The 24,748-nt window shown below is 49.6% G+C and overlaps 1 protein-coding gene across 1 annotated transcript; it reads left to right on the plus strand.

Annotated features, from left to right (window-relative positions):
- The first annotated feature begins 204 nt into the window (after nt 1-204).
- Nucleotides 205-21,646, plus strand: whamm (WASP homolog associated with actin, golgi membranes and microtubules). Its single transcript, XM_085968335.1, has 10 exons — nt 205-998; nt 6,526-6,699; nt 8,312-8,462; nt 13,252-13,421; nt 13,711-13,873; nt 16,411-16,598; nt 17,106-17,192; nt 17,277-17,372; nt 17,743-18,169; nt 18,418-21,646. The coding sequence occupies exons 1-10, from the start codon at nt 363-365 to the stop codon at nt 18,717-18,719; spliced, it is 2,394 nt and encodes a 797-aa protein (XP_085824461.1). The 5' UTR covers nt 205-362; the 3' UTR covers nt 18,720-21,646.
- Nucleotides 21,647-24,748: the final 3,102 nt, after the last annotated feature.

Consider the following 24,748-nt stretch of genomic DNA (forward strand, 5'->3'; position numbering starts at 1 on the left):
GAAAGGGCAAAAAAGATTTACACGGATGGTAACAGAACTGAGAGATTACAACTATGGGGAAAGATTGAAAAGGTTCGGGCTTTTCTCTGTAGACAAGAGAAGATTTAGAGGTGACCTGAGGAGGTGTTTAAAATGATCAGTGTGTTGGGCAGGCTGGGGTGGAGAGAATGTTTGTGGGTGGATCCAAACCTGGGGCCATAAATAGAAGATCATCAATGAGCCAGGCGGGCAATGGGGAGAAGTGAACTGAGCGGCGAGGGCGAGCCTGTGGTCACGGGGAGGAGTTGAAGCGTTTAACAGGAACCTAGAGAAGCGGAGCCCGGGGGGTGTGAGCCCAGTGCCCAGGCCGCGGCCTCGGGCTGATGGAGGCCGAGCGGCTGGACAGCCTGGAGGGCTGGGTCGCCATCAGGCCCGGCCTGTTCGAGGAGGACGAGCGCTTCCGCCTGCGGTTCCTGGTGGCCTGGAACGAGGTGGAGGGAAAGTTCGCCGTAACCTGCCACAACCGGCCGCTGCAGCGGCGGAGCGCGGCACCCGGGGCCGAGGCTCCACCCGGGGCCCAGGCCCAGCCCGGGGCCGAGGCTCCACCCGGGGCCCAGGCCCAGCCCGGGGCCGAGACTCCACCCGGGGCCCAGGCCAGCTGGGCCGCGCTCTACTGCCCCCAGGAACTGCACTGGATCCACCGGCAGCTGGCGGCCACCTGCGCCGAGCTGGAGCCCTGCCTGCCGGCGCTGCCCGAGCTGAGGCGCCGCGGCCTGTGGGGCCTCCTGTTCCCGGAGCGCTCGCTGGCCGAGGGCCCGGAGCCCGGCGCCGGCCTGGACAGAGTCTGCCGCCAGCTGGAGCGCTACCTGGACGCCGCCGCCGAGCTGTGCGGCCGCCGCGTCCTCCTCGACTCGCTCTTCCCCGCGGCGGAGGCCGAGGATCACTCGGAGAATCTCGGCGAGTTCCGCAGGAGAAGCCTGGAGCAGCGAGTGGGCCGCGGCCGGGAGGCGCTTCGGAAGGTACCGGGGGCCCGGTGGGGAGACCGGGGCGGGGTCGGCGGGTGTTTGTGTTTTGTGTAAATTCCCTCGGTCGCGCTCTCAGGCCCGGGTGTGCGGTGAAGGCCGCGCCGCCCCCGTTTCACCGGACCTGCCGCCAGATGGAAAAATCCTCCTCCGGGGGAGCGGCCCCTGTTTGAGCGGCCAGCCCGCGAGTGACCGCACCGGCCGCCGCTGACCGACTGACATACACTCACTCACTACATAAGAAATAGGAGCAGAAGTCGGCCATTCGGCCCCTCGAGCCTGCTCTGCCATTCAATAAGATTATGGCTGATCTGATCTTGGCCACAACTCCACTTTTCCGCTCCCGATAACCCCCGACTCCCCTGTTTTTCAAAAATCTGTAAATTTTCACCGTGAATACATTCAATGACCCAGTCTCCACAGCTCTCTGGGGTAGAGAAATCCAAAGATTCACGACCCTCTGAGAGAAGAAATTCCTCCTCATTTCCATTTTCGATGGGCGACCCCTTATCCTAAAACTGCCCCCTCGTTCTGGATTCCCCCACGAGGGGAAACATCCTCTCGGCATCTACTCTGTCAAGCCTGCTCAGAATCTTACATGTTTCAATAAGATCACCTCTCATTCTTCTAAACAATCACATTCATTCAGGTTGAGGGGGGACTGCATGGGAGGCAAAGATTGCAGCAAGGGGGGGGGAGATTTGGGGGAAGGGGGTGTAATAAGATTGAACACAGTGCTTTGCATATTTAAGCTCTGGGCAGACAGTTGTTCCCTGCACAAAATAGTCAGACTGCAGCCCCCTGCAGTAGGGGGAGTGCTGGGTGTGATCACCTGTGATTAACCGTGTGCTTGAATGGTTTCTGGGTGTTATTGGAACTCTTGGATCTATTACATTTTTTCTTTCATCACCATCTGAAACATTTTGCTATTAATCGGTATAATAAAAAATAATCACACTAACAGAGAGAGAACTGTGACCATCTCACTACAGATAAACTTGTCATGTGATTCACAGGAAGGGTGGTGATGGAATCATTGTGTTAGGCAGGACTGAGGAGCCCAGTGTGTAATAAAGTAATTCCTGTTATCCAGCATTCTGTATACACACACAACAAATGCACACAGCTGCAATCTGACTAACAAGACTTGCAAATGCCTCTCTGTATAAACTGCACTTGCTAAATGTCAGCAGTGCTTTACTTTGTTGTTTCTCTTTTTGAGGGGATCCCGGTTCAGTTTGAATCATTAAGGATTGTACTTACACTTTCAGTTGAAATTCGTTTAGGAACTAAAATCCAGGGAATGTTTGACTGTGATTCACAGGAATATGCAATATGGGAGTAAAGTTTTTTTTTTACTCCTAAACTGAAGTTACACAAATATAGAATGTAAATCTTATTGTGGCGAGTGATGTGCTAAAGCCCAGGGTGCATTATATACACAGTGTATGTCTGCCAGGGGAGTGAGCTACAGGCTGCACTTGATTCGAAGGATTATAATGGCTTATATATAGATTGTCTGGCATCGGCTCAATAGAAGGTTCAGATTCAGTCTGAGGAAATGTTTAATGATTTATATAAATTACATCTGCACAGACTGAGAGTTTACGGATTGTGGCTGTGGTATAGAATATTTCAAATAATGCTGAGCTTATATAGATTATTTTCTGTAACGCTTGCTATGTGTGGAGGTTTAGATTCCCGCAGTGGCGGAAGAATTTGTGTCTGTTCTTAACCAACGGGTGAGTTCCAGAGCTCTGCCACACTGGCCGGTTTTAGAGGGTCCCTGTAGCCATTCTAACTGGTGCGAGTGCCTGGTGTACGGGGCTGGCAGAGGCCTGCGGCTGATTCTCATGCATGTGTCGGAGCTCTGAAGGGGACAAAGTATAAAGTGCGCACTGTCGGTGTGTGTGTGTGTCACGGTCGGGGTATCCAGAGCAGGCCAAGGCTGCGGGTTCAGTCCATTGAAAACTCATTCCATCTTTACTACGTTGAAGGCAGAGAGCGCGCGCTCCCCTTGCACTGGGCGGAGAGGGCGCGCGCGCGCGCGCGCTCCCCTTGCACTGGGCGGAGAGGGCGCGCACGCTCCCCTTGCACTGGGCGGAGAGGGCGCGCGCGCGCTCCCCTTGCACTGGGCGGAGAGGGCGCGCGCGTGCGCTCCCCTTGCACTGGGCGGAGAGGGCGCGCGCGCTCCCCTTGCACTGGGCGGAGAGGGCGCGCGCGCGCGCGCTCCCCTTGCACTGGGCGGAGAGGGCGCGCGCGCGCGCGCTCCCCTTGCACTGGGCGGAGAGGGCGCGCGCGCGCGCTCCCCTTGCACTGGGCGGAGAGGCGCGCGCGCGCGCGCTCCCCTTGCACTGGGCGGAGAGGGCGCGCGCGCTCCCCTTGCACTGGGCGGAGAGGGCGCGCGCTCCCCTTGCACTGGGCGGAGAGGGCGCGCGCGCTCTCCTTGCACTGGGCGGAGAGGGCGCGCGCGCTCCCCTTGCACTGGGCGGAGAGGGCGCGCGCGCGCGCTCCCCTTGCACTGGGCGGAGAGGGCGCGCGCGCGCGCGCTCCCCTTGCACTGGGCGGAGAGGGCGCGCGCGCGCGCGCTCCCCTTGCACTGGGCGGAGAGGGCGCGCGCGCTCCCCTTGCACTGGGCGGAGAGGGCGCGCGCTCCCCTTGCACTGGGCGGAGAGGGCGCGCGCTCCCCTTGCACTGGGCGGCGAGGGAGAGCGCGCTCCCCTTGCACTGGGCGGCGAGGGAGAGCGCGCTCCCCTTGCACTGGGCGGCGAGGGAGAGCGCGCTCCCCTTGCACTGGGCGGCGAGGGAGAGCGCGCTCCCCTTGCACTGGGCGGCGAGGGAGAGCGCGCTCCCCTTGCACTGGGCGGCGAGGGAGAGCGCGCTCCCCTTGCACTGGGCGGCGAGGGAGAGCGCGCTCCCCTTGCACTGGGCGGCGAGGGAGAGCGCGCTCCCCTTGCACTGGGCGGCGAGGGAGAGCGCGCTCCCCTTGCACTGGGCGGCGAGGGAGAGCGCGCTCCCCTTGCACTGGGCGGCGAGGGAGAGCGCGCTCCCCTTGCACTGGGCGGCGAGGGAGAGCGCGCTCCCCTTGCACTGGGCGGCGAGGGAGAGCGCGCTCCCCTTGCACTGGGCGGCGAGGGAGAGCGCGCTCCCCTTGCACTGGGCGGCGAGGGAGAGCGCGCTCCCCTTGCACTGGGCGGCGAGGGAGGGCGGGCCCGCGCTCCCCTTGCACTGGGCGGAGAGGGAGGGCGCGCGCTCCCCTTGCACTGGGCGGAGAGGGAGGGCGGGCCCGCGCTCCCCTTGCACTGGGCGGAGAGGGAGGGCGGGCCCGCGCTCCCCTTTCACTGGGCCGAGAGAGAGAGGGAGGGCGCGCGCTCCCCTTGCACTGGGCGGAGAGGGAGGGCGCGCGCTCCCCTTGCACTGGGCGGAGAGGGAGGGCGCGCGCTCCCCTTGCACTGGGCGGAGAGGGAGGGCGCGCGCTCCCCTTGCACTGGCTATGCAGCAACTTCTTAATCTCTGCTGTGCCTTGTGGAGGTGCCGAGTGGGGCCGACCATTTTCACCCACTTCTCTGCCCCCGTCCCTCCCCAGAGGAGGGAACTGAACTGACTGGCTTGTCCCCCACGAAGTAGGGTTGCTGAACTGACTCGTCTGCACTTGCACTCCTAGCAGTTGAAATGATAGAAACCCAATAGATTGTGTCCCAGGGTGGCGCAAAGGGAGAAAGTACAACGTGAACAAAAAACATGGGCTAATTCTCCCCTTCCTTGCCTCCACCCACTCAGCAACAATACTGTGAGCTAACAAGCTTCTTTCAACCATCTATTTATAACAAAGTCTTTGATTTAACACTTTCGGTTTCAGAATGACTGGGTGGGAGTCCTGCTGGAGTTTTACATTACTTGTTTACCTTGCATTGCCAGCATGGGTCACCTCCTCCTAAATCCTTATCTAGTGAGAGCACCATGACCCTCGTTAAAGAATCTGCTCTGCGCTCAGCGGGTTCACCGACTGGTGCACTGTCTCGGGCTGAACCAGACTGTTCGCAACCTCGCCCTCCTATTTGACCCTGAAATGAGCTTCCAACCCCCATATCTGCCATCATCAAGACTGCCTATTTCCGTCTCCACCCTGCTTCAGCTCATCTGCTGAAACCCTCATCCATGCCTTTATTACCTCCAGACTCGACTATTCCAATGCCTCCCATCTTCTACCCTCCATAAACTTCAGCTCGTCCAAAACTCTGCTGGCCGTGTCCTAATTTGTAAAGACCCGTTCCCCCATCACCCCCTGTGCTCGCTGACCGACATTGGCTCCTGGTCTGGCAACGCCTCCATTAAAAAATTCTCATCCTTGTGTTCAAATCCCTCCTTGGCCTCGCACTTCCCTATCTCCGTAACCTACAGCCCTCCAAGTTCTGTGTTCCTCCAACTCTGTCCTCTTGTGCATCCTTTGCCCCACCATTGACGGCTGTGTCTTCAGAGCGCCGAGGCCCTAAGCTCTGGAATACCCTCCCTAAACCTCTCTACCTCTCTCCTCCTTAAAACTTACCTCTTTGACCTGTCCTAATGTCGTCTCCTTTGCCTCAGTGTCGATTGTTTTGTCTGATTACATTCCTGTGAAGCGTCTTGGGACGTTTTACTAAAGGCGCCTATATACATGCAAGCTATATAATGAGCAAAATTAGCAATAAAAAATCATATCTTTTTCTGTCATTCTTGCATGTGGATCTGTTGTTTTCCTTTGCTGATTGTTCCTGGGCCAGTAATGTGGAAAACCCCTTTGCAGTGTCCCTTTAAATGTGGCCTTTGGTTTCAGTGGCCGTGTGAGGAGGTGGTCAGGAATGCTCAAACCTGGTTCCAGTGACTCTGCGAGAATGTTCCTTGGTCTGAGGCTCAGCAGCAGTCTCTGGGGATTGTAGTTCCAGGGCAAGGGGAATGCAACTCTTGATTAAAAGCCCATCACCCCCCACCCCTCGCTGGTCATTCTTTGAGCTGGATAATAAGGCTTGTGTTTAAACTGTGTAGATAAGTTTATCTGTCAATGCTAGAAAGTGCAGGGCCATTACGACTTGAAATTAATACTCATCTGCTAAAATGTGATCACCAGACTTGAACCATTTGCGATGGACATGATGCTTGACGCATCGCACTTGAAAGCACACTAAACACATCCTTCATCTATACTCGGTCCCCACTCCGCTGTCAGTGAAAACTCCTCCCAGCCCTCTACAAAGCTGCTCTCTAACAAACCACTGGGAGCTGCTGCAGAGCTGCCTGTGTCTCTCTCAGATCTACCAAGCCAGGGTGAGAATGCGAAATCGCAGGATCTGTGGTACACCCTCCCCTCCGCCCCCCCCCCCCCCCCCCCCCCCCAGGAAATTGTGTGGGATTTTTAAAACTTATAATGTGTGAATTGTTGTGAGGCCGCTGATCATTGGGTTGTGTTCAGGAGCCGCAACTCTCGTCCGCTAGTGTTCTTGCTGAAGTGACTCCCTGTTAACTGGAATATATTTCTTCTGTCTTCCAGACCCTGCACCAACACAGAGCTGCTCGGGATATGGTAGCCCTTAAAACAATCTACCAAGAAGAGGATGAGGCCTATCAGGAGCTGGTGACTGTGGCCACACAATTCTACCAGTACTTGCTGCAGCCCTTTCGGGATATGCGAGAGTTTGCGTCCCTCTGTAAGCAGGAGGCCGTGGTAATTCAATCCTTCCAATTGCAGTTTCTTTATCCCTTAGTGTTGTCTGTTTAATTATGAATGTAGACTGTTTTTAATCAGTAGTAAGAATTGAAGACTGAGTGGAGCCGGGGTTTAACACCAGTCTTATCTCGGTGACTTGGATTGAAATCCAGTCCAGTGATGAGATGAAGATCTCTCCTCTGCTGCTGTTACTGGATGCGGCACACATTGAGTCCCAGAAGATGTAAAGTGGCTGGTGTCAGAGGTGGACTGATGTCCGGCAGGGGATGACCTTCAGAAGTTGGAGTGAAGGCATTATCCTGTATCCTGTGCCTGATTGAGGAGTGTCTGGTGCTGACATGGTGCTCACACTGGCAACATGTTCCATTCCCTAATGCTAACATCCTTCGCCAAAAAGTTCATTAAAAAACCAGACACTTTTTTGGAGCACTGGTCTTTCAACTCTGGGTTTGAATCCAGGCCAGACTAATGGGATAACACTATCCCCTCAGGGTATAAAGGTGCTCCAAATGCATTTCACTCCAGTCCAGTTCACAGCAGATGCAAACCCAGAGCTCACTTCACTAAAATAGTGCTTGAAGAGGATTCCATTCTCGAGCACTGAAATATCTTGCCCATAAAATCTTATAATATGCTCTGCCAAATCATCCCTGGATTGTCCAGAGATCCCTTCTACCTGAGCTGGTATCCCGACTCATGGAGAATATACATTTACTGCTTGCTGTGAGTAACTAATGTCAACTGGGGTCAAAATCTTCTCTGGTTCAAAGTGTCGGGTCTGTTTTACTCATTTCTAAGATGTTTGTCGGATTCACCACTCTCCATTTACAGGAGTGCAGTCACACTCGGTCCTGCCCCTTGGGCCTGGGTTACTTGTTCTGTTCTGGCCGGCTTCACTCGGTGCTGCGTGTGTGTCCCCGGGGCCGGGGGGACCCCAGGGGAGGGGAAGTGAGGCAACTACCTTCAAAGGAACAAAACATGGCCCAAATAGGAACAGGAGGAGGCCATTCAGCCCCTCGAGCCTGTTCTGCCATTTAATTATATCATGGCTGATCTGTATCTTAACTCTAACTACCCGCCTTTGGTTCCATATCCCTTGCCTAATCTATCGATTGCAAGTTTTGAAATTTTCATTTGACCCCCAGTATCCATAGCCTTTTTGGGGGGCGGGGGGGTGGAGTGGAGTTTCAGATTTCCACTACCCTTTGTGTGAAGAAGTGCTTCCTGACATCACCCCTGAACCGTCTGTTCTGGACCCTCCCACCAGAGGAAATAGGTTCTCACTATCTGCCCCATCAAATTCTTTAATTATCTTAAACACCTTAATCAGATCGCCCCCTAATCCTCTACACTCAGTGGAATACAAGCCTAGTCAGTGCAACCATTCCTCGTAATTTAACCCTTTTAGCCCCGGTTTCATTTTGATGAATCTGCAATTAACTCCCTCCAAGGCCAGTACATCCTTCCTGAGATCTGGTGCCCAGAACTGAACCTAAAGGCGGTGGGCGGGGTTATTATCTGGTTGGAAACGACCCATTGGCTGTAATACTCGGTGTCCTGAATGGCCGTGATTTTATCTGAAAGGTGACTGGCTCTTCCCACATTGCAGAAATCCCTGGAGTTGGACGAGTTGGGTCCAAGGAGGATTCAAAGCTTGCAGAAAGAGGCCGAGGAATGGTCCAGGCGGATGCAGGAAGCGGTCTGCTCAATCCAGGACATAACGGTGGATTACTTTAAAGAGACTGTGAAAGCCCTGGCAGGTAAATTGCATCAGAGGAAAGGCCGGTTGTGAGGTGCAGCCTCTGATTTACAATATTAGCAAATAAAGGGGTTTGGCTTCACGTGATCGTGATGGTTTCAGAACCCCAGAACTGGCTGAGGTACACATGCAGGAGGGAGACTCGTGCCTGTCCCGATAGCTAAGGGTTCAGGTGAGGAGACCACTGCTCACAAGAACAGTGCGTGTAAGATGCGACGAGGAAGATTTGGGGGGCGGGGGGGGGGGGGAGCGGCAAAGAGTGTGTGTGTTGCATTGTCTGCAAATGTCAAGGTCTTCAGGTCAAACATGGGCAAGGAAACCTCCTGCTGATTATCACCTACTGCCCTCCCTCAGCTGATGAATTAGTACTCCTTCATGTTGAACCTCACTTGGAAGAAGCACTGAGAGTAGCAAGGACACAGAATGTACTCTGGGTGGGGGACTTCTATGTCCGTCACTAAGAGTGGCTCGGTAGCACCACTACTGACTGAGCTGGCTGAGTCCTGAAGGACATAACTGCCAGTCTGGGCCTGCAACAGGTGGTGAGAGAACCAACACGAGGGGAAAAACCTACTTGACCCCGTCCTCGCCAATCCACCTGTCACAGATGCATCTGTCCATGACAGTATTGGTAGCAGTGACCACCGCACAGTCATTGAGGAGACGATGTCCTGCCTTCACACTGAGGACACCCTCCATGATGTTGTGTGGCACTACCACCGTGCTAAATGAGATAGATTCAGAACAGATCTAGCAGCTCAAAACTGGGCATCCATGAGGCGCTGTGGGCCATCAGCAGCAGCAGCAGCAGAATTGTATTCCACCACAATCTGTAACCTCATGGCCTGGCATATCCCTCACTCTACCATTACCATCAAGCCAGGGGACCAACCCTGGTTCAATAAGGAGTGTAGAAGAGCAAGCCAGGAGCAGCACCAGGTGTACCTAAAAATGCAGTGCCAACCTAGGGAAGCTGCAACACAGGACTACATGCATGCTAAAAAGTGGAAGCAGCATGCTATAGACAGGGCTAAGCGATCCCACAATCAACGGATCAGATCAAAGCTCTGCAGTCCTGCCACATCCAGTCATGAATGGTGGTGGACCATTAAATAGCTAATGGGAGGAGGAGGCTCCATGAATAGCCCCATCCTCCATGATGGTGGAGCCCAGCACGTGAGTGCAAAAGACAAGGCTGAAACGTCTGCAGTCATCTTCAGCCAGAAGTGCCGAGTGGATGATCCATATCGGCCTACTCCTGAGGTCCCCGCCATCACAGAAGTCAATCTTCAGCCAATTTGATTTACTCCACGTGATATCAAGAAACAGCTCAGTGCTCTATGGGCCCCGACAACATCCCGGCTATCGTGCTGAAGACTTGTGCTCCAGAACTAGCTGTGCCTCTAGCCAAGCTGTTCCAGTACAGCTACAACACTGGCATCCATTCAACAGTGTGGAAAACTGCCCAGGTATGTCCTGTCCACAAAAAGCTGGACAAATCCAATCTGGCCAATTACCACCCCATCAGTCTACTCTCAATCATCAGCAAAGTGATGGAAGGTGTTGTCGACAGTGGTATCGAGCAGCACTTACTCACCAATAACCTGCTCACTGATGCCCAGTTTGGGTGCTGCCAAGACCACTCTGCTCCTGACCTCATTACAGCCTTGGTCCAAACATGGACAAAGGAGCTGAATCCCAGAGGTGAGGTGAGAGTGACTGCCCTTGACATCAAGGCAGCATTTGACCGAATGTGGCATCAAGGAGCCCTAGTAAAACTGAAGTCAATGGGAATCGGGGGGAAAACGCTCCACTGGCTGGAGTCATACCTAGCACAAAGGAAGATAGTTGTGGTGGTTGGAGGTCAATCATCACAGCCCCAGGACATCGCTGCAGGAGTTCCTCAGGGCAGTGTCCTAGGCCCAACCATCTTCAGCTGCTTCATCAATCACCTTCCCTTCATCATAAAGTCAGAAGTGGGGATGTTCGCTGATGATTGCACAGTGTTCAGCGCCATTCACAACTCCTCAGATAATGAAGCAGTCCATGCCCACATGCAGCAACACCTGGATGACATTCAGGCTTAGGCTGATGAGTGGCAAGTAACATTCGTGCCACAGAAGTGCCAGGCAATGACCATTTCCAACAAGCGAGCATCTGATCACCGCCCCTTGACATTCAACGGCATTACCATTGCCGAATCCCCCACCATCAATATCCATGGACCAGAAACTTAACTGGACCAGGCACATAAATACTGTGGCAACAAGAGCAGGTCAGAGGCTGGGTATACTGCGGCGAATGTCTCGCCTCCTGACTCCCCAAAGCCTTTCCACCATCTACAAGGCACAAGTCTGGAGTATGATGGAATACTCTCAACTTGCCTGGATGAGTGCAGCTCCAACAACCCTAAGAAGCTCGACGCCATCCAAGACAAAGCAGCCCGCTTGATTAGCACCCCATCCACCATCTTAAACATTCACTCCCTCCACCACCGGCATACCGTGGCTGCAGTGTGTACCATCTACAAGATGAACTGCAGCAACTCGCCAAGGCTTCTTTGGCAGCACCTCACAAACCCGCGACCTTTACCACCTAGAAGGACAAGGGCAGCAGGCGCATGGGAACACCACCACCTCCAAGTTCCCCTCCAAGTCACACATCATCCTGACTGGGAAATATATCAGCCGATCCTTCATCATCGCTGGGTCAAAATCCTGAAACTCCCTCCCTAAGCACTGTGGGAGCACCTTCACCACACGGACTGCAACGGTTCAAGAAGGCAGCTCACCACCACCTTCTCGAGGGCAACTAGGGATGGGCAATAAATGCTGGCCTTGCCAGCGACGCCCACATCCCGTGAACGAATTTAAAAAGAAAAAAATGTGATGGGCATTTACAAGGGATGAGTTTGCTGTGTGCAGTGACGTTAGGGGAATGATGATGTGTTTTATACAGAAAATAGTTTTTTTTATTCATTCATGGGATGTGGGCGTGGCTGGCATTGTCTGTCTCCCTAATTGCCCTTGAGAAGATGGTGGGAAGCCGCCACCTTGAACCGCTGCAGTCTGTGAAGTGAATATTTTTCCCAGCGGTTTAATACAACTGAGTGTCTCGCTGGGCCATTTCAGAGGGCAGTTAAGAGTCAACCACATTGCTGTGGGTCTGGAGACACATATAGGCCAGACTGGGTAAGGACAGCAGATTTCCTTCCCCTAAAGGCCATTAGTGAACCAGATGGGTTTTTACGACAATCTGGTACTTTCATGGTCACCATTACTGATACTAGCGCTTTATTCAAGATTTTATTTAATTAACTGAATTTAACTGCTGTGGATTTGAACTCTCGTCTCCAGAGCATTAGTCCAGGCCTCTGGATTACTGGTCCAGTAACATAAGCACTGTGCTACCGTACCTCTGGATTACTGGTCCAGTAACATAAGCACTGTGCTACCGTGCTACCAGCACGGTGGCATAGTGGTTAGCACTGTTGCCTCACAGCGCCAGGGACCCGGGTTCGAATCCGGCCTCGGGTGACTGTCTGTGTGGAGTTTGCACATTCTCCCCGTGTTTGCGTGGGTTTCCTCCGGGTGCTCCGGTTTCCTCCCACAGTCCAAAGATGTGCGGGTTAGGTTGATTGGCTGTGATAAATTGACCCTTAGTGTTAGGGGGATTAAATACGTGGGGTTACGGGGATAGGGTGGGATATGTGTTGGTGTAGGGGTTACGGGGATCAGGTGGGATATGTGTCGGTGCAGGCTCGATGGGCCGAAATGGCCTCTATCTGCACTGTGGGGTTTCTGTGCTACCGTACCACTGGATTACTGGTCCAGTAACATAAGCACTGTGCTACCGTACCTCTGGATTACTAGTCCAGTAACATAAGCACTGTGCTACCGTACCACTGGATTACTAGTCCAGTACCGAAGCACTGTGCTACCGTACCTCTGGATTACTAGTCCAGTAACATAAGCACTGTGCTACCGTACCACTGGATTACTAGTCCAGTAACATAAGCACTGTGCTACCGTACCACTGGATTACTAGTCCAGTAACATAAGCACTGTGCTACCGTACCACTGGATTACTAGTCCAGTAACATAAGCACTGTGCTACCGTACCACTGGATTACTAGTCCAGTAACATAAGCACTGTGCTACCGTACCACTGGATTACTAGTCCAGTAACATAAGCACTGTGCTACCGTACCACTGGATTACTAGTCCAGTAACATAAGCACTGTGCTACCGTACCACTGGATTACTAGTCCAGTAACATAAGCACTGTGCTACCATACCACTGGATTACTAGTCCAGTAACATAAGCACTGTGCTACCGTACCACTGGATTACTAGTCCAGTAACATAAGCACTGTGCTACCGTACCACCTGCATGCACTGTAACCTGATAAACAGCCTGTGACTTTTTTCAGTTATTTAAGAATATAACGTAATTATTGCATTGTTTTATGTGTTCTAACAGTGCAATCATTTCACCCCAGTAAAGGAGACTTTAAAACCAGCACATAGCTGTGATAATGAGTTGTTATATGCCAAGAAATAGATGTCCCGGTCAGAAAGGAGTAATAACACCTACTTGATCTCCTTATTCCCAAGGGTCTGGTGCAGGGAATGACTCTGCTTTGACCCATCTAAGCAGCATCTCTTAATAGTTTAAATCTGACACACAGGAAAGGCCGAATGCAAGGTAGGAGATTTGTGAATGTGTGCATAATAAAACACTTTAACACTGATAGCTAACATTTCTCGAATACCTCTGCACCCTGTAAGCCATGCAGAAACAGATGGAGGAAGATCGAAACCATTTTGGCAAAGCTGCCTGGGCCAGTGCAGCACCCAGACTGGAGAAACTGAAGTTTATGTTTGCAAAGGAAACCTTGCAACACACGAGGGCGAAGGAACTGTGCTTCAATCGCAAGAAGGCAGAGATTCGGCACAAGGTAACGCACCTGCACTTCTTTAAAGAAAGAAAGACTTGCATTTCTATAGCGCCTTTCACAACCACCGGCCACCCCAAAGCGCTTTACAGCCAATGAAGTACTTTTTGGAGTGTGGTCACTGTTGTAATGTAGGAAACGTGGCAGCCAATTTTGTGCACAGCAAGGTCCCACAAACAGCAATGTGATAATGACCAGATAATCTGCTTTTGTTCTGTTGATTGGCCAGGACACATGGATCCCTCTGCAGGTGTGAAACACTCCCCACAAAACTCTTTTTCTTTAATTTTAGATGGAGTATCTCGACACCGAGGAAGCAGTGGAGACGGTGGATGAGTTAGAAATGCAGTATTATGAAACTCAGCTGGAGCTGTATGATATTCAGCTAGAAACATTAAAGTACGAGGAGCTGCTCCTTGTCGCCCAGTTGGACACCATTCGGCGACAGGTCAGAGGTGCGTGACACCTGCTCCGTGTTCCTGTCTATGGTGCGATGAATCGCGTGACTAGCCCACTCGCGTTAACAGTGTAAAATTCGGAGATGTCCCAGAGGCTGATGGCTCCCACTAACACTGAGGAGTGGGAATGATGTGCCAGTGGATGCCAGCTGTAGAATGCAGACACCAATATTAGAACAGAAGACGTGCTTGCCTTTGTAAAATGCTCCAACATCTCTCGGCAATGTCCAATTCATACACTGAGTTGCTTTGAAGTACAGTGACCATTGAGTAGGAAAACCAGCATCTATTAGTCACCCAGCAATGAGGCTAGTGACCTATTCTATTTTTGGTGTTGCTTGAAGGAGGAGTATCGGTCAGGACACCGAGAGAGGTCCCTGCTCTTTGAACAATGTCATTGGATCTTTAAAGTCATGTTAACTACAGAATAGGTAGACAGGGCTTCTGTTCAATGTCTCATCCGAGGGACGGTAACTGAGATTATCGGCCTTGGTTATCTGCTCTGGCCACAGGCAGGGCACTGTTGATCCACACCTGATTCAGTGATGCTCACTGACCTAAGCAGAACCAGAGCAGAGACAAAGCGAGTTATGTTACACTGGTGACCATGTACAAGCACTAACTAGACCTTGCCCACCTCCCTCATCAAACACTCTTCCAATCCTTTGAAAATGTTGATTTTGATCCTTTTGAAAATTCCCTGTGAGCCCATTGACTGGTTCATCGACACCTGTAAGCAGTGGTGTAACTCTACAATATAATTCAAAGATTCTTTTAGGGTGCATCCCTACTGGTTCTGATCTCGCACTAACGAGCCGCTGGTCTTCTGGCCAAATCCGCCGTGGCAAGTTGGGAAATGGAATTCAATCAATCTGGGAATCTATGGCGGGATTTCTGCTCGTAACCACGGGTTTTTTAGAAGCAAACATCTTGAACCAAATGCAGCTTTGTCCGAGCTTAGTTTGGTAATTGGCTTCTTTAATTCATTCGAGGTGCATAAAAAATCCAGTCACTGAAATCATGGCACCCGCCCACCCCCAACACCGAGGAATGGTTGGCCAAATAACCGGTCAACCCAAGTACTGCCAACTGGCAGGTGCCAACTCGCCTTTCAAATACAATCGTGCTGTGATTCATTCAGGTGTGTCGGATTGGCAGCTCCTTTCAAATTTAAGTTATTTACATTCCCAAAGTTCCAATAACTGTTCCAAGGTATTTATCAACCAGTGAGTTTTGTTCGGAGCCTTTGACGATAATCTGGGAGTTCCAAAGAGTATTAGTTGAGGTAGAATCCGAGAGTGGTTACAGCACGGGGGCCATTCGGCCCGTCGAGCCCCTGCTGGCTCTCTGCAACAGCACCTCAGCTAGTCCCAGTCCCCCGTCCTTTCTCCATAGCCCGACAATTTCTTTTCCTTCAGTTACTTATCCAATTCCCTTTTGAAAGCCACGATTGAATCTGCCTCCACCACCCCGTCAGGCAGTGCATTCCAGATCCTAACCACTCGCTGCGTAAAAAAGTTTTTCCTCATGTCGCCTTTGGTTCTTCTGCCAATCACCTTAAATCTGTGTCCTCTGGTTCTCGATCCTTCCGCCAATGGGAACAGTTTCTCTATCTGCTCTGTCCAGACCCCTCATGAACCTCTATCAAATCTCCTCTCAATCTTCTCTGCTCCAAGGAGAACAACCCCAGCTTCTTCAGTCTATCCACATGACTGAAGTCCCTCATCCCTGGAATCAGTCTCGTAAATCTTTTCTGCACCCTTTCTAAGGTCTTCACATCCTTCCTAAAGTGTGGTGTCCAGAATTGGACACAATACTCCAGTTGAGGCCAAACCAGTGTTTTATAAAGATTCATCATAACTTCCTTGCTTTTGTACTCTATGCCTCTATTTATAAAGCCCAGGATCCCGTATTTTTTTTTTTAACCACTTTCTCAACCTGCTCTGCCAACTTCAATGATTTGTGTACATATACCCCCAGGTCTCTCTGTTCATGCACCCCCTTTTTGATGAGAACAGGGGGAAATATTCACTTCCTAAGATTGGCTGCATTTAGTTTAGTGCAGAATTCTGGAATATTAATTCTCTGCCATTGTGAGGAGTTGGGAAAGAAATTAAGTTTCTGTTATCTATTTGCTTGTTCATTTTACTGTTCAATAAATGTATTTGGTTAAAGCGTAAAACCAGATTTGCTGTAGTCTCATTCCACTGCTTCTCGAAGGCGGGGAGGATGGTGAGGAGACACTGGGTGAATCAGTAGCTAAAGCAATCTAAAGAAAGCTTCTCTGTTGTTATCCTGGGCGTGCTATCAAACATATCTCGAAATCAGGGCAAGTGCAAACACACTGGAGGATGCAGGCAGCCTGGGGTAGAGGTGACTGCCGAGAGGAGTGTGAGAACCATAAGCCAAAAATATGAGTAAATAGACCCAAAAATATAACAATGGGCTAAAAATGTACCCAGATTTGGAAAGAAAAATACTCCCATCTAGTTTTTATGTACCTAACAGAAGGTCTTCACTATTCTCAATTCCAGAGAAAGAGGAAGAAGTGGTTTATTACGATGCCTGTGAAGACGCAGAAGAGCTTCAGGCCACTGAAGGACTGGGGCTAGTGCACGACACTCGCTCAGTAGAAATTAAAAAACTGTGGCGCAAGGCTCACCAGCTGGAGACTAAACGAGGCCGCATTGGCTCCCGGCGATCCTATTTGAGAAATAAGCGGGTAATATGTGAAATGCAGTGTTGTCTCGTGTAGGTGATTGGTTCCCTCCTTTTTGGATTTATGCAACTCCCAGAATTATAATTTCACTAATCTAATAGTGAAGATTATTTTCTCTTGCACGTGACTCTTGTTCAGCCAATCAATCTTGTTTCAGTCCGTAACTATTAACGCGAAACACCCACTGTTCAAACCTCGTTAAATGTGTTTATTTCTTGCACGAGAAAGCGGCCGTGTTGTTTCCAGTGGACCTGCTGTTTGTGGTTTGGCTGTTTGTGGTTCGGCATTCTGGCTGGACCAGGCTGCGGACACACCTGGGGGTGTTTCATGTACCTGCTCCACGTGTAGTTTCCCCAGAACCTATAAATTTAGCCTGTACTCCTACAGGTGAGAATTCATATCATTAGAAGAATAAGGAAGATCCCACAAGGTAGATAATCATTGTCTAGAAAGTCAGGTCATTGGATACCATCTCCAGCCTCAGGATCTAACCGTACTCTCTGTTAATAGGATCAGTGCGAGGAATCTCGAAAAGCAAAGGAGCAGCAGGAACGAGGTGTTGAGGCGCGCGTCCGACACCACCACAGTATTCAGATGGTGAGTGATCTCAAAGCCTGGCTTGTAAGGAGTGGAATCAGGAGATATTTTAGAGACTCACTCTTTACAACTGTGTTTACACAGAAACGTGACCAGAAGAAGGAAGAACACAAAAGGAGGAGGGAGTGGGTAAGCCTGGAGCGGCAGAAGACTTTGCAGAGGCTCCGTACATTCAAGGAGGTAGAGATTGATTCCTGCCATTTCGGTTTTTCATTCTTAATCCTAGTTTTCTGAGCTCGGAGTTGCTTTGGGATAGCGTGGTGGGGAGATTCTCAGCTCTGGTGATGCTATGCTCTAATTACCCAGCCTGGAGTTGTTCTTCCTCTGACGTTAGTCCCCTCGCTCCTTATAATGAAATTCCCATCCTCTGACACTGCCTGCTGAGGGCGGAAGCCCAACTCCTGTCACCCACATGTGATGCTAAATCCCCCTCATTACCGACTCTGTCTGTATAAAGTACAGGATGTCAATAAAACATTGGGATTTATTTTTTAGTTGCAGATTTTGTGATTCTGCATGTTTATATTTTTAAAAACTTTTTCTATTCCAGAAATCGTCAGCACATATTGTGTATAAACCTCGATGCCAAGCACTCTGGATGCAGAGACAATTCACACCTTCATCTCCGGCTTCCTCCGTATCTGATCAGCCAATGTCTCTCGTGGATCATTCTGCCAGCAAGAAACAATCTGGAACCTCGAAAGTGCCCAAGAACAGTCGTCAAGCTCCCAGCAATATTCCGGTGCAAATCTTCCTCCCGGCAGGTGCTGTAGCTCCAGGACAGGCAGAGACACGAGGGATTTCTTCAGTGGCTCCTACAACTCTCCCTCCCCCGCCCCCACCACCCCCCCCACTCCCACCGCCTGTCCCGAGTACTTTCCTGGGCCACAAGAGCACTTCAGTGGTTGCTGACCAGGGTCAACCTCTTGTCTTCTCCGCAGAGAATTCAGCAAAGAAATCCCTGAAGGAAAATATAGGTAAAAAAATTGCAGCATCTAATCGTTCTATGTGAAATATCGTGGCTTTTTAATGGTAAAACAGAGATTTACAGTTTAAAACCCACTTTTAGGCTGTTGACTTGTTGAGGGGATCAGATGACAATAAATCTGGAGCAAAGCTGCTGCACTGCTCGCTGGGTAATAGGTGAGCAACACGATAATGCATCAAGATTATAACTGACTCTCTCTCTCTCCCTCTCTCTCTCTCTCCACCTCTCTCGCAACAGGAACGATGGATGATGTGCTAGCTTCCTTGAAGCGTGGTGAAATCTTCCTTAAAAAAGTGGACCGGATGAAGCCGCGATCTCTGGGCAAGTCGGAGGATGTGCGAGATAGCTTGTTAGCTGCGATTCGACAAGGCATCCCATTGCGGAAAGTCACCGTGGACACTAACCTGCCTGTGGACACTGATCCAGCCAATGAGTTGGAGCGCAGCATCAAAGCCGCCATGAAGCGGATGAAGAAAGTATCGCCGGACTCTGATGATGAGGAAGATGATGGCGGTCAGTCTGGAGAATGGGACAGCTGACCTCCCCATGCTTCCCAGCACTTCCTGTGTGATATGACTAAACCCTTCAGTAAATCTGCTTTATTCTGTCTGAATTAGTTGTAACAAAATAGAATGAAGGTTTGAGTAGTTTAAACACCAACCCGATTCCCTGCCGAGTGATCTAACTCATGGGCCTCTCCACTTCACCAAAGAACTAAATTTTGAATGTCAGATAACAGGATTTATTTTATAATTTTGCAATATGACCAAATTCCATGATCCACTAGAGTATGAACATGATACACATCTACTGATCTACTTTTAAGTCAATCAATTATTGCACCAACAAAAGGAATTATACAATAATTTGAATTATGTAAGAAGGATGTTCTTGCCATGGAAGGAGTGCAGTGAAGATTCACCAGGCTGATACCTGGGATGGCAGGATACCTGGTCCAGAACCAGGGGTCACAGTCTAAGGATAAGGGGTAAGCCATTTTGGACAGAGATGAGGAGGAATTTCTTCACCCAGAGAGTGGTGAACCTGTGGAATTCTCTACCACAGAAGGCAGTTGAGGCCAATTCAGTAAATATATTCAAGAAGGAGTTAGATATATTTCTTAAGGCTAAAGGGATCAAGGGATATGGGGAGAAAGCAGGGACAGGGTACTGAATTTGGATGATCAGCCATGATCTCATTGAATGGCGGAGCAGGCTCGAGGGGCTGAATGGCCTACTCCTGCTCCTATTGTCTGTTTCTATACACTTTGTACACACACACGCTGGTCTCCTGTAACGTGCATTCTCATTTTTTAGGAACCAGTAAAGATCTTCAAACTCGTGCCCTGATCCTCCCCCTCCGTCTCTGGCTGTGTACACCGTCTCCTTTCGTAACTGCTCACTTCCTCCCGAGCTTGGTTGGCCTTTTTGCTGACTTCCCTTCTTACTCCTAGCTTCCTCGGTTTGAGTTTTGAGCCTTTGCCGTATAACCTGATTAACATTGCACTTAATTCAGGCGCCTTTTTAAAAAAAAAACCAAGTTGAATCATGTGATTTGATCAGTCATGCTGTCTTTTGCCAATAGCAACTTTCATTTATTCAAGTCCTTTAACGTAACATCCCACAGTGCTTCAGAAGCATGAGAGTGAAGGCCGCGCTGATTTGGGGGAAAGAACACACAAACTTGCATTTATATCGTGCCTTTCATACCCTCAGGATGTCCCACAGCGCTTCATAGACAATGCAGTGCTCTTATTTTGAAGTGTAGTTACTGTTGTAATATAGGAAATGCGGCAGCCAATGTGCGCACAGCAAGATCCCACAAACAATAGTGTGATAATGACCAGGTAATCTGTTTTTTGTGATATTGATTGAGGGATAAATATTGGCCAGGACACCGGGGTGAACTCCCTGTCTCTTTGAATAGTGACATGGGAGGTTTTACATCCACCTGAGAGCAGACAGGGGCCTTGGTTTAACATCTTCTCCAAAAGACGGCACCTCCGACAGTGCAGCACTCCCTCAGTACCACAACCTTTTGACTCGGGCGAGAGTGCTACCAACTGAGCCACAGGTCAGAGAGCTGGGGGGAGGGATGTGGCCACGGAGGGATTTCGACACAAGGGTGAGAATTTTACATTTCTGGGACCAGAAGCCAATGTAGGTGAGCAAGGGTGGGTGAGTGGGATTTGGTTGGTCTAGGATATAGGCAGCAGAGTTTTGGCTGATGTTTATGCCAACAACAAAAAAATAACTTGACTGAAACAGAATAAACCTGTCTGTTCACAAACTCCACCTGCTAGCTGATTAATCATGAGCGGTACAGCCCGAGATGTGCTAGTATTGTAGAATCGCACTGGCTGCAGGCTGACTCGATGTAATGTATCTCGGGAGTGAGATAATGAGCAATTGCTCTTGAGATTTGGGACAGCTTGCCGAAGCCCGAGGTATTTAACCGTGATGTGTTGTCAGACTCTGGACTTACACAGCCGGCAACCTACCCAGAAAGCATCGTAGGCGCAGCGGTGGCCCTCGCCCCATGTTTTAATGAGAACTCTTTTCCGACACACTCGGAAAGCAGAGATGACCCTAAGCATTCACTACGTTCCTTACTAAAGTCTGATTTTTTTTTTTTTTCGGTCTCCCCAAGGATCTCGGTAAAGATGCTGCTGGCTGCAGCACTGACCCGGACAGCCCGGGTTTGGTCGCAGCCAGGTCCGCAGTTTGGATATCCCGGTAGGTGCTTGCGTCCCTGGGCTAGAGAGGGGGCAGAGTCAGCCCAGGCTCCCGCGCCTGATCGCTCTCCGGTGACCTCTGCTGGACAAGAACAGGATTGGACTTGACTGTGACGCCCTCCACAGTTGAATAGCATGCGGGCTTTTGCTGTTTAGACACACGAGAAAAGTGGGTTCCTTTGGTGAGGCACTGGAGAGCAACTTATGGAGCCAAATCCCAGTAAGAGATGACAAAATGCTGAGGGAATATTCATTAATATTGCATTATGCTTTCTAGTGTATCCTGAATTACTCCTTTTAGAACACTGGGCACAGGGTGTGTTGGTGAATGAACCTTGAGATTTGCTATTAATTAAGGCTCAGTTTGTATTTTTAAAAAGAGCTTCTGCAAATATATCCATAATTATAATTAGTACTGTTTTTTGCACAGATCTACAGTTGAAATTGACGGCCACCTATTTTTAATAAGAATATTGCTGGTTATCAGTCTCTAGCACTTTAAGGTGTAATTACAGAACACTCTGACCTGCTCTGTTTCAGAGGCTATATTGATATCGGAAAAACTTAAATATTGTAAGCAGTTATTGTATGTTTAATTCCTTTGTTTTTTAAAGCTTGATTCGCTTGAGGAATAATGCTTCCTTGTTTGAAGCTGCAGATAACTGGACTGTCTGGTATTGCTCTCTCTCTGTAGAAGTGAGTACTGATAATAAAATAAGTTATTTTTTTAAACCTTTTCATATTTTCAGCACTTTCATAATGTGAGCAGCCTAGGTGTCCCAACACCAGCGTTTGAGCAGTTCCCCACCCTTCATAACTTGGCCAATGGACCAGAGACTTTGTGAGACATGTATTTGTCTCTGAACTTGTCGGGAACAGAATGCGCTATATATTTCTGGCCCTGTGCCAAGGGAGGGAGTAATTGTTTTGTTTTAAGCTGCTGCAGCCCCTGTGAGGCTCCATTATTGCAGCATTTAAGCAGAGTAAAGGTGCCTGTGTCAGTAAATTACGAAGAGCGTCTCGATCTAATTGGCAAAAGAACCAGAGGGGAGATGAAGAAACTCTCTTTTTTCCGCAGCGAGTTGTTGTGATCTAGAATGTGCTGCCTGATAGGGAGGTGGAAGCAGATTCAATAGGGAGTTTGATAAATACATGAAGGGGAAAAAATTTACAGGGCTATGGAGAAAGAGCAGGGGATTGGGAATAATTGAATGGCTCTTTCAAAGAGCCGGCACAGGCACAATGGGCCAAATGGCCTTCTGGGCTGTGTGATTCTATGATGAGGGTTGCATTGGAACAGGAGGAGGCCATTCGGCCCCTTGAGCCCGTTCTACCATTCAATAAAATCATGGCTGATCTGAATCATAATGCCTTGATTCCATGACCCTTGCTTTAAAAAAATTTATCAATCTCAGTTTTGAAATTTTTAATTGACCCCCAGCCTCACAGCTTTTTGGGGGAGAGAGTGCCAGAATTCCACCACCCTTTGTGTGAAGAAGTACTTCCTGACATCACCCCTGAACGGCCTGGCTCGAACTTTAAGGGTATACCCCCCTTGTTCTGGATTCCACCACCAGAGGAAATAGTTTCTCTGTATCTACATTATTGAATCTCTATCATTTTAAATACCTCAATCACCCCTCAATCTTCTAAAAATCAAGGGAATACAAGCCCAGTCTGTGCAACCTGTCCTCCATAATTTAATCCTTTTTAGCCCTGTTACCATTCTGGTGAATCTGTGCTGACCCCTCTAAGGCCAGTATATCCTTCCTGAGGTGCGGGGCCCAGAACTGAACCCAGTCACTCCAGATGGGGTCTAACCAGAGCTTTATACGAGTGTAACGTGACTTCTGCCCCTTTTGTATTCCAGCCTCCCTGAGATAAAGTTGTGATAAGTGTGGGTGTGTTTTGGTGCTTTGATTTAATGAGTCCTGGAGTTCATGTTGTGCATTGTTCCTGTACTTGAATCCCTTTAGTCTGTCTGTGCTGTCTGACTCCCCCTAACTATTGTACAGTGCACAATGAGTATTAATGAGCCTTCTCTCCCTGCCCATACAGGCTGTGTTCAGTCCTGTATTTGTAAACCGTGAAGGTGCTGGGACAGCAGTGTGCATATGGCATATATCTCTTGTGTTTTAAAACACTAAGCTGTGTATATCTGCTGTACTTATTGCGACTGTTATGCGGTGTGTATTGTGTATACAAACTAATCCTACCTTTCTTTGCCCTCCCCACTCCAGTAATTGAAAGTCTGTTTTAAACACTTTTTGGAGGGAGAGTTAAAAAAATATCATCTTTCAAAGAACTAAAATTAAAACATCACCCTTGACCTGTAAGGGGTTATTGGAGACTCTCGACATGGCTTTTGCAACAGGACATGTCTCACCAACCTGGTGGAATTTTTCCGAAGAGATTTTCCTGGTTTGGTGAATGATGGTAACCCAGTGCTTGACATTTTAAAAAGTAACAAGGTGACAATATACTAATTTATAAGGTGGCGTCCTGTGGGATTGGAGGGCTGGCCTTGGGGTGGATCAGGAACTAGTTGTATTCTTGTTTGGCAGTGGTTGTGTGTTAGGAGTGAAGTCCCGCTCTTGTGGCTGTTTCTGTTCACTGTATTAATGAAGGTGTTGCGGAATTGTCAGCAAGTTCGTGGATTACACGGATTTGTGCCGGTGTCAGAATCCGGGATGAGAAAAAAGACTTCAATCAAATCTAGATGTGTTGGGGTGTAACGGAAAACATGTAGAGCAGGCAGGGTTCCGAGTGGGAAAGAGACCTGGGTGTCAGTGCCGGAGTCTCTAAAGGTTCTTTTCCTGTCCGTAATAACCTTTGAGGAGTGCACTAGGATGGGGAATGATGGGGAGAGTGTCCTCATCACCAGACCCCTCCACGAGCAGGCGGCCTAATCCCCTTCCCATGGGAGCTGATCACTGGATACGAGTGTTCTAGATAGGAGTGGAAAGTTTTGTTTGCGGATGTACTGGAACAGTCTAGGACAAGAAGAGGTGAGTCGGCCAATCGAAGCACCTTCATTCGAAATGCAGCAGATGCTGGGCAGGGAGAAAGACCCAAATGTTCCCCTTTACTGCCTTACCTGGCAGATCATTCTAAACATGAGAGACCCGTTGAGCAAAGAAATTCTTCCTAATACACGCCTTAAATTTACTTTTCACTATTTTAAACGTCCTGTGGTCCTCCTTGTTTGACTTTGAAGAAGTAATAATCCGGGGTTCCAATCCAATATTTAAATATCTCAATGAGCAAACCCTTAGCCACCTCCTCCTGACTGTAGAAACCAACATCCCTTTTTAAAAAAAAAAAAAAAAAAATCTGGTCATTATCACATTGCTGTTTATGGAAGCTTGTTGTGCACACATTGGCTGCCGTGTTTCCTACATTACAACAGTGACCTCACTTCAAAAGTACTTCATTGACTGTAAAGTGCTTTGGGACGTCCTGAGGTTGTGAAAGGCGCTATAGAAATGCAAGTCTTGTCTTTTCCAACTTTTTGATGCTGGAAATTGGGCTTGTGCCACTAGAGGGCCCCCGAGAGCTGTGCAAATCCGGTCTGGAGCAAAGTTTCAAATCACTTTCACAAAGATTAATGGGCCTGAATTTCCGATCGGAGGCTTTGTGCGGGCGGATGCCTCCGATCGGAAAAAATCTATGAACTTACCTGCTGGCTCCGTAGGTCCCGAGGCTTGTGATCCTGGGCCAGGTATCCCAGTGCAGGTGGTTCGCAAGCGCCCCTGGGATCACGTGGGCCATGGGGAACTAATCAAAGGGAATCCCCCTGCACACACACAACTGTCAAAAGTATGAATGGGGATC

Source organism: Somniosus microcephalus, chromosome 27 (assembly GCF_052327205.1).
Source record: "Somniosus microcephalus isolate GS21.2 chromosome 27, FLI_Smic_1.0, whole genome shotgun sequence".
Taxonomy (NCBI): Eukaryota; Metazoa; Chordata; class Chondrichthyes; order Squaliformes; family Somniosidae; genus Somniosus; species Somniosus microcephalus.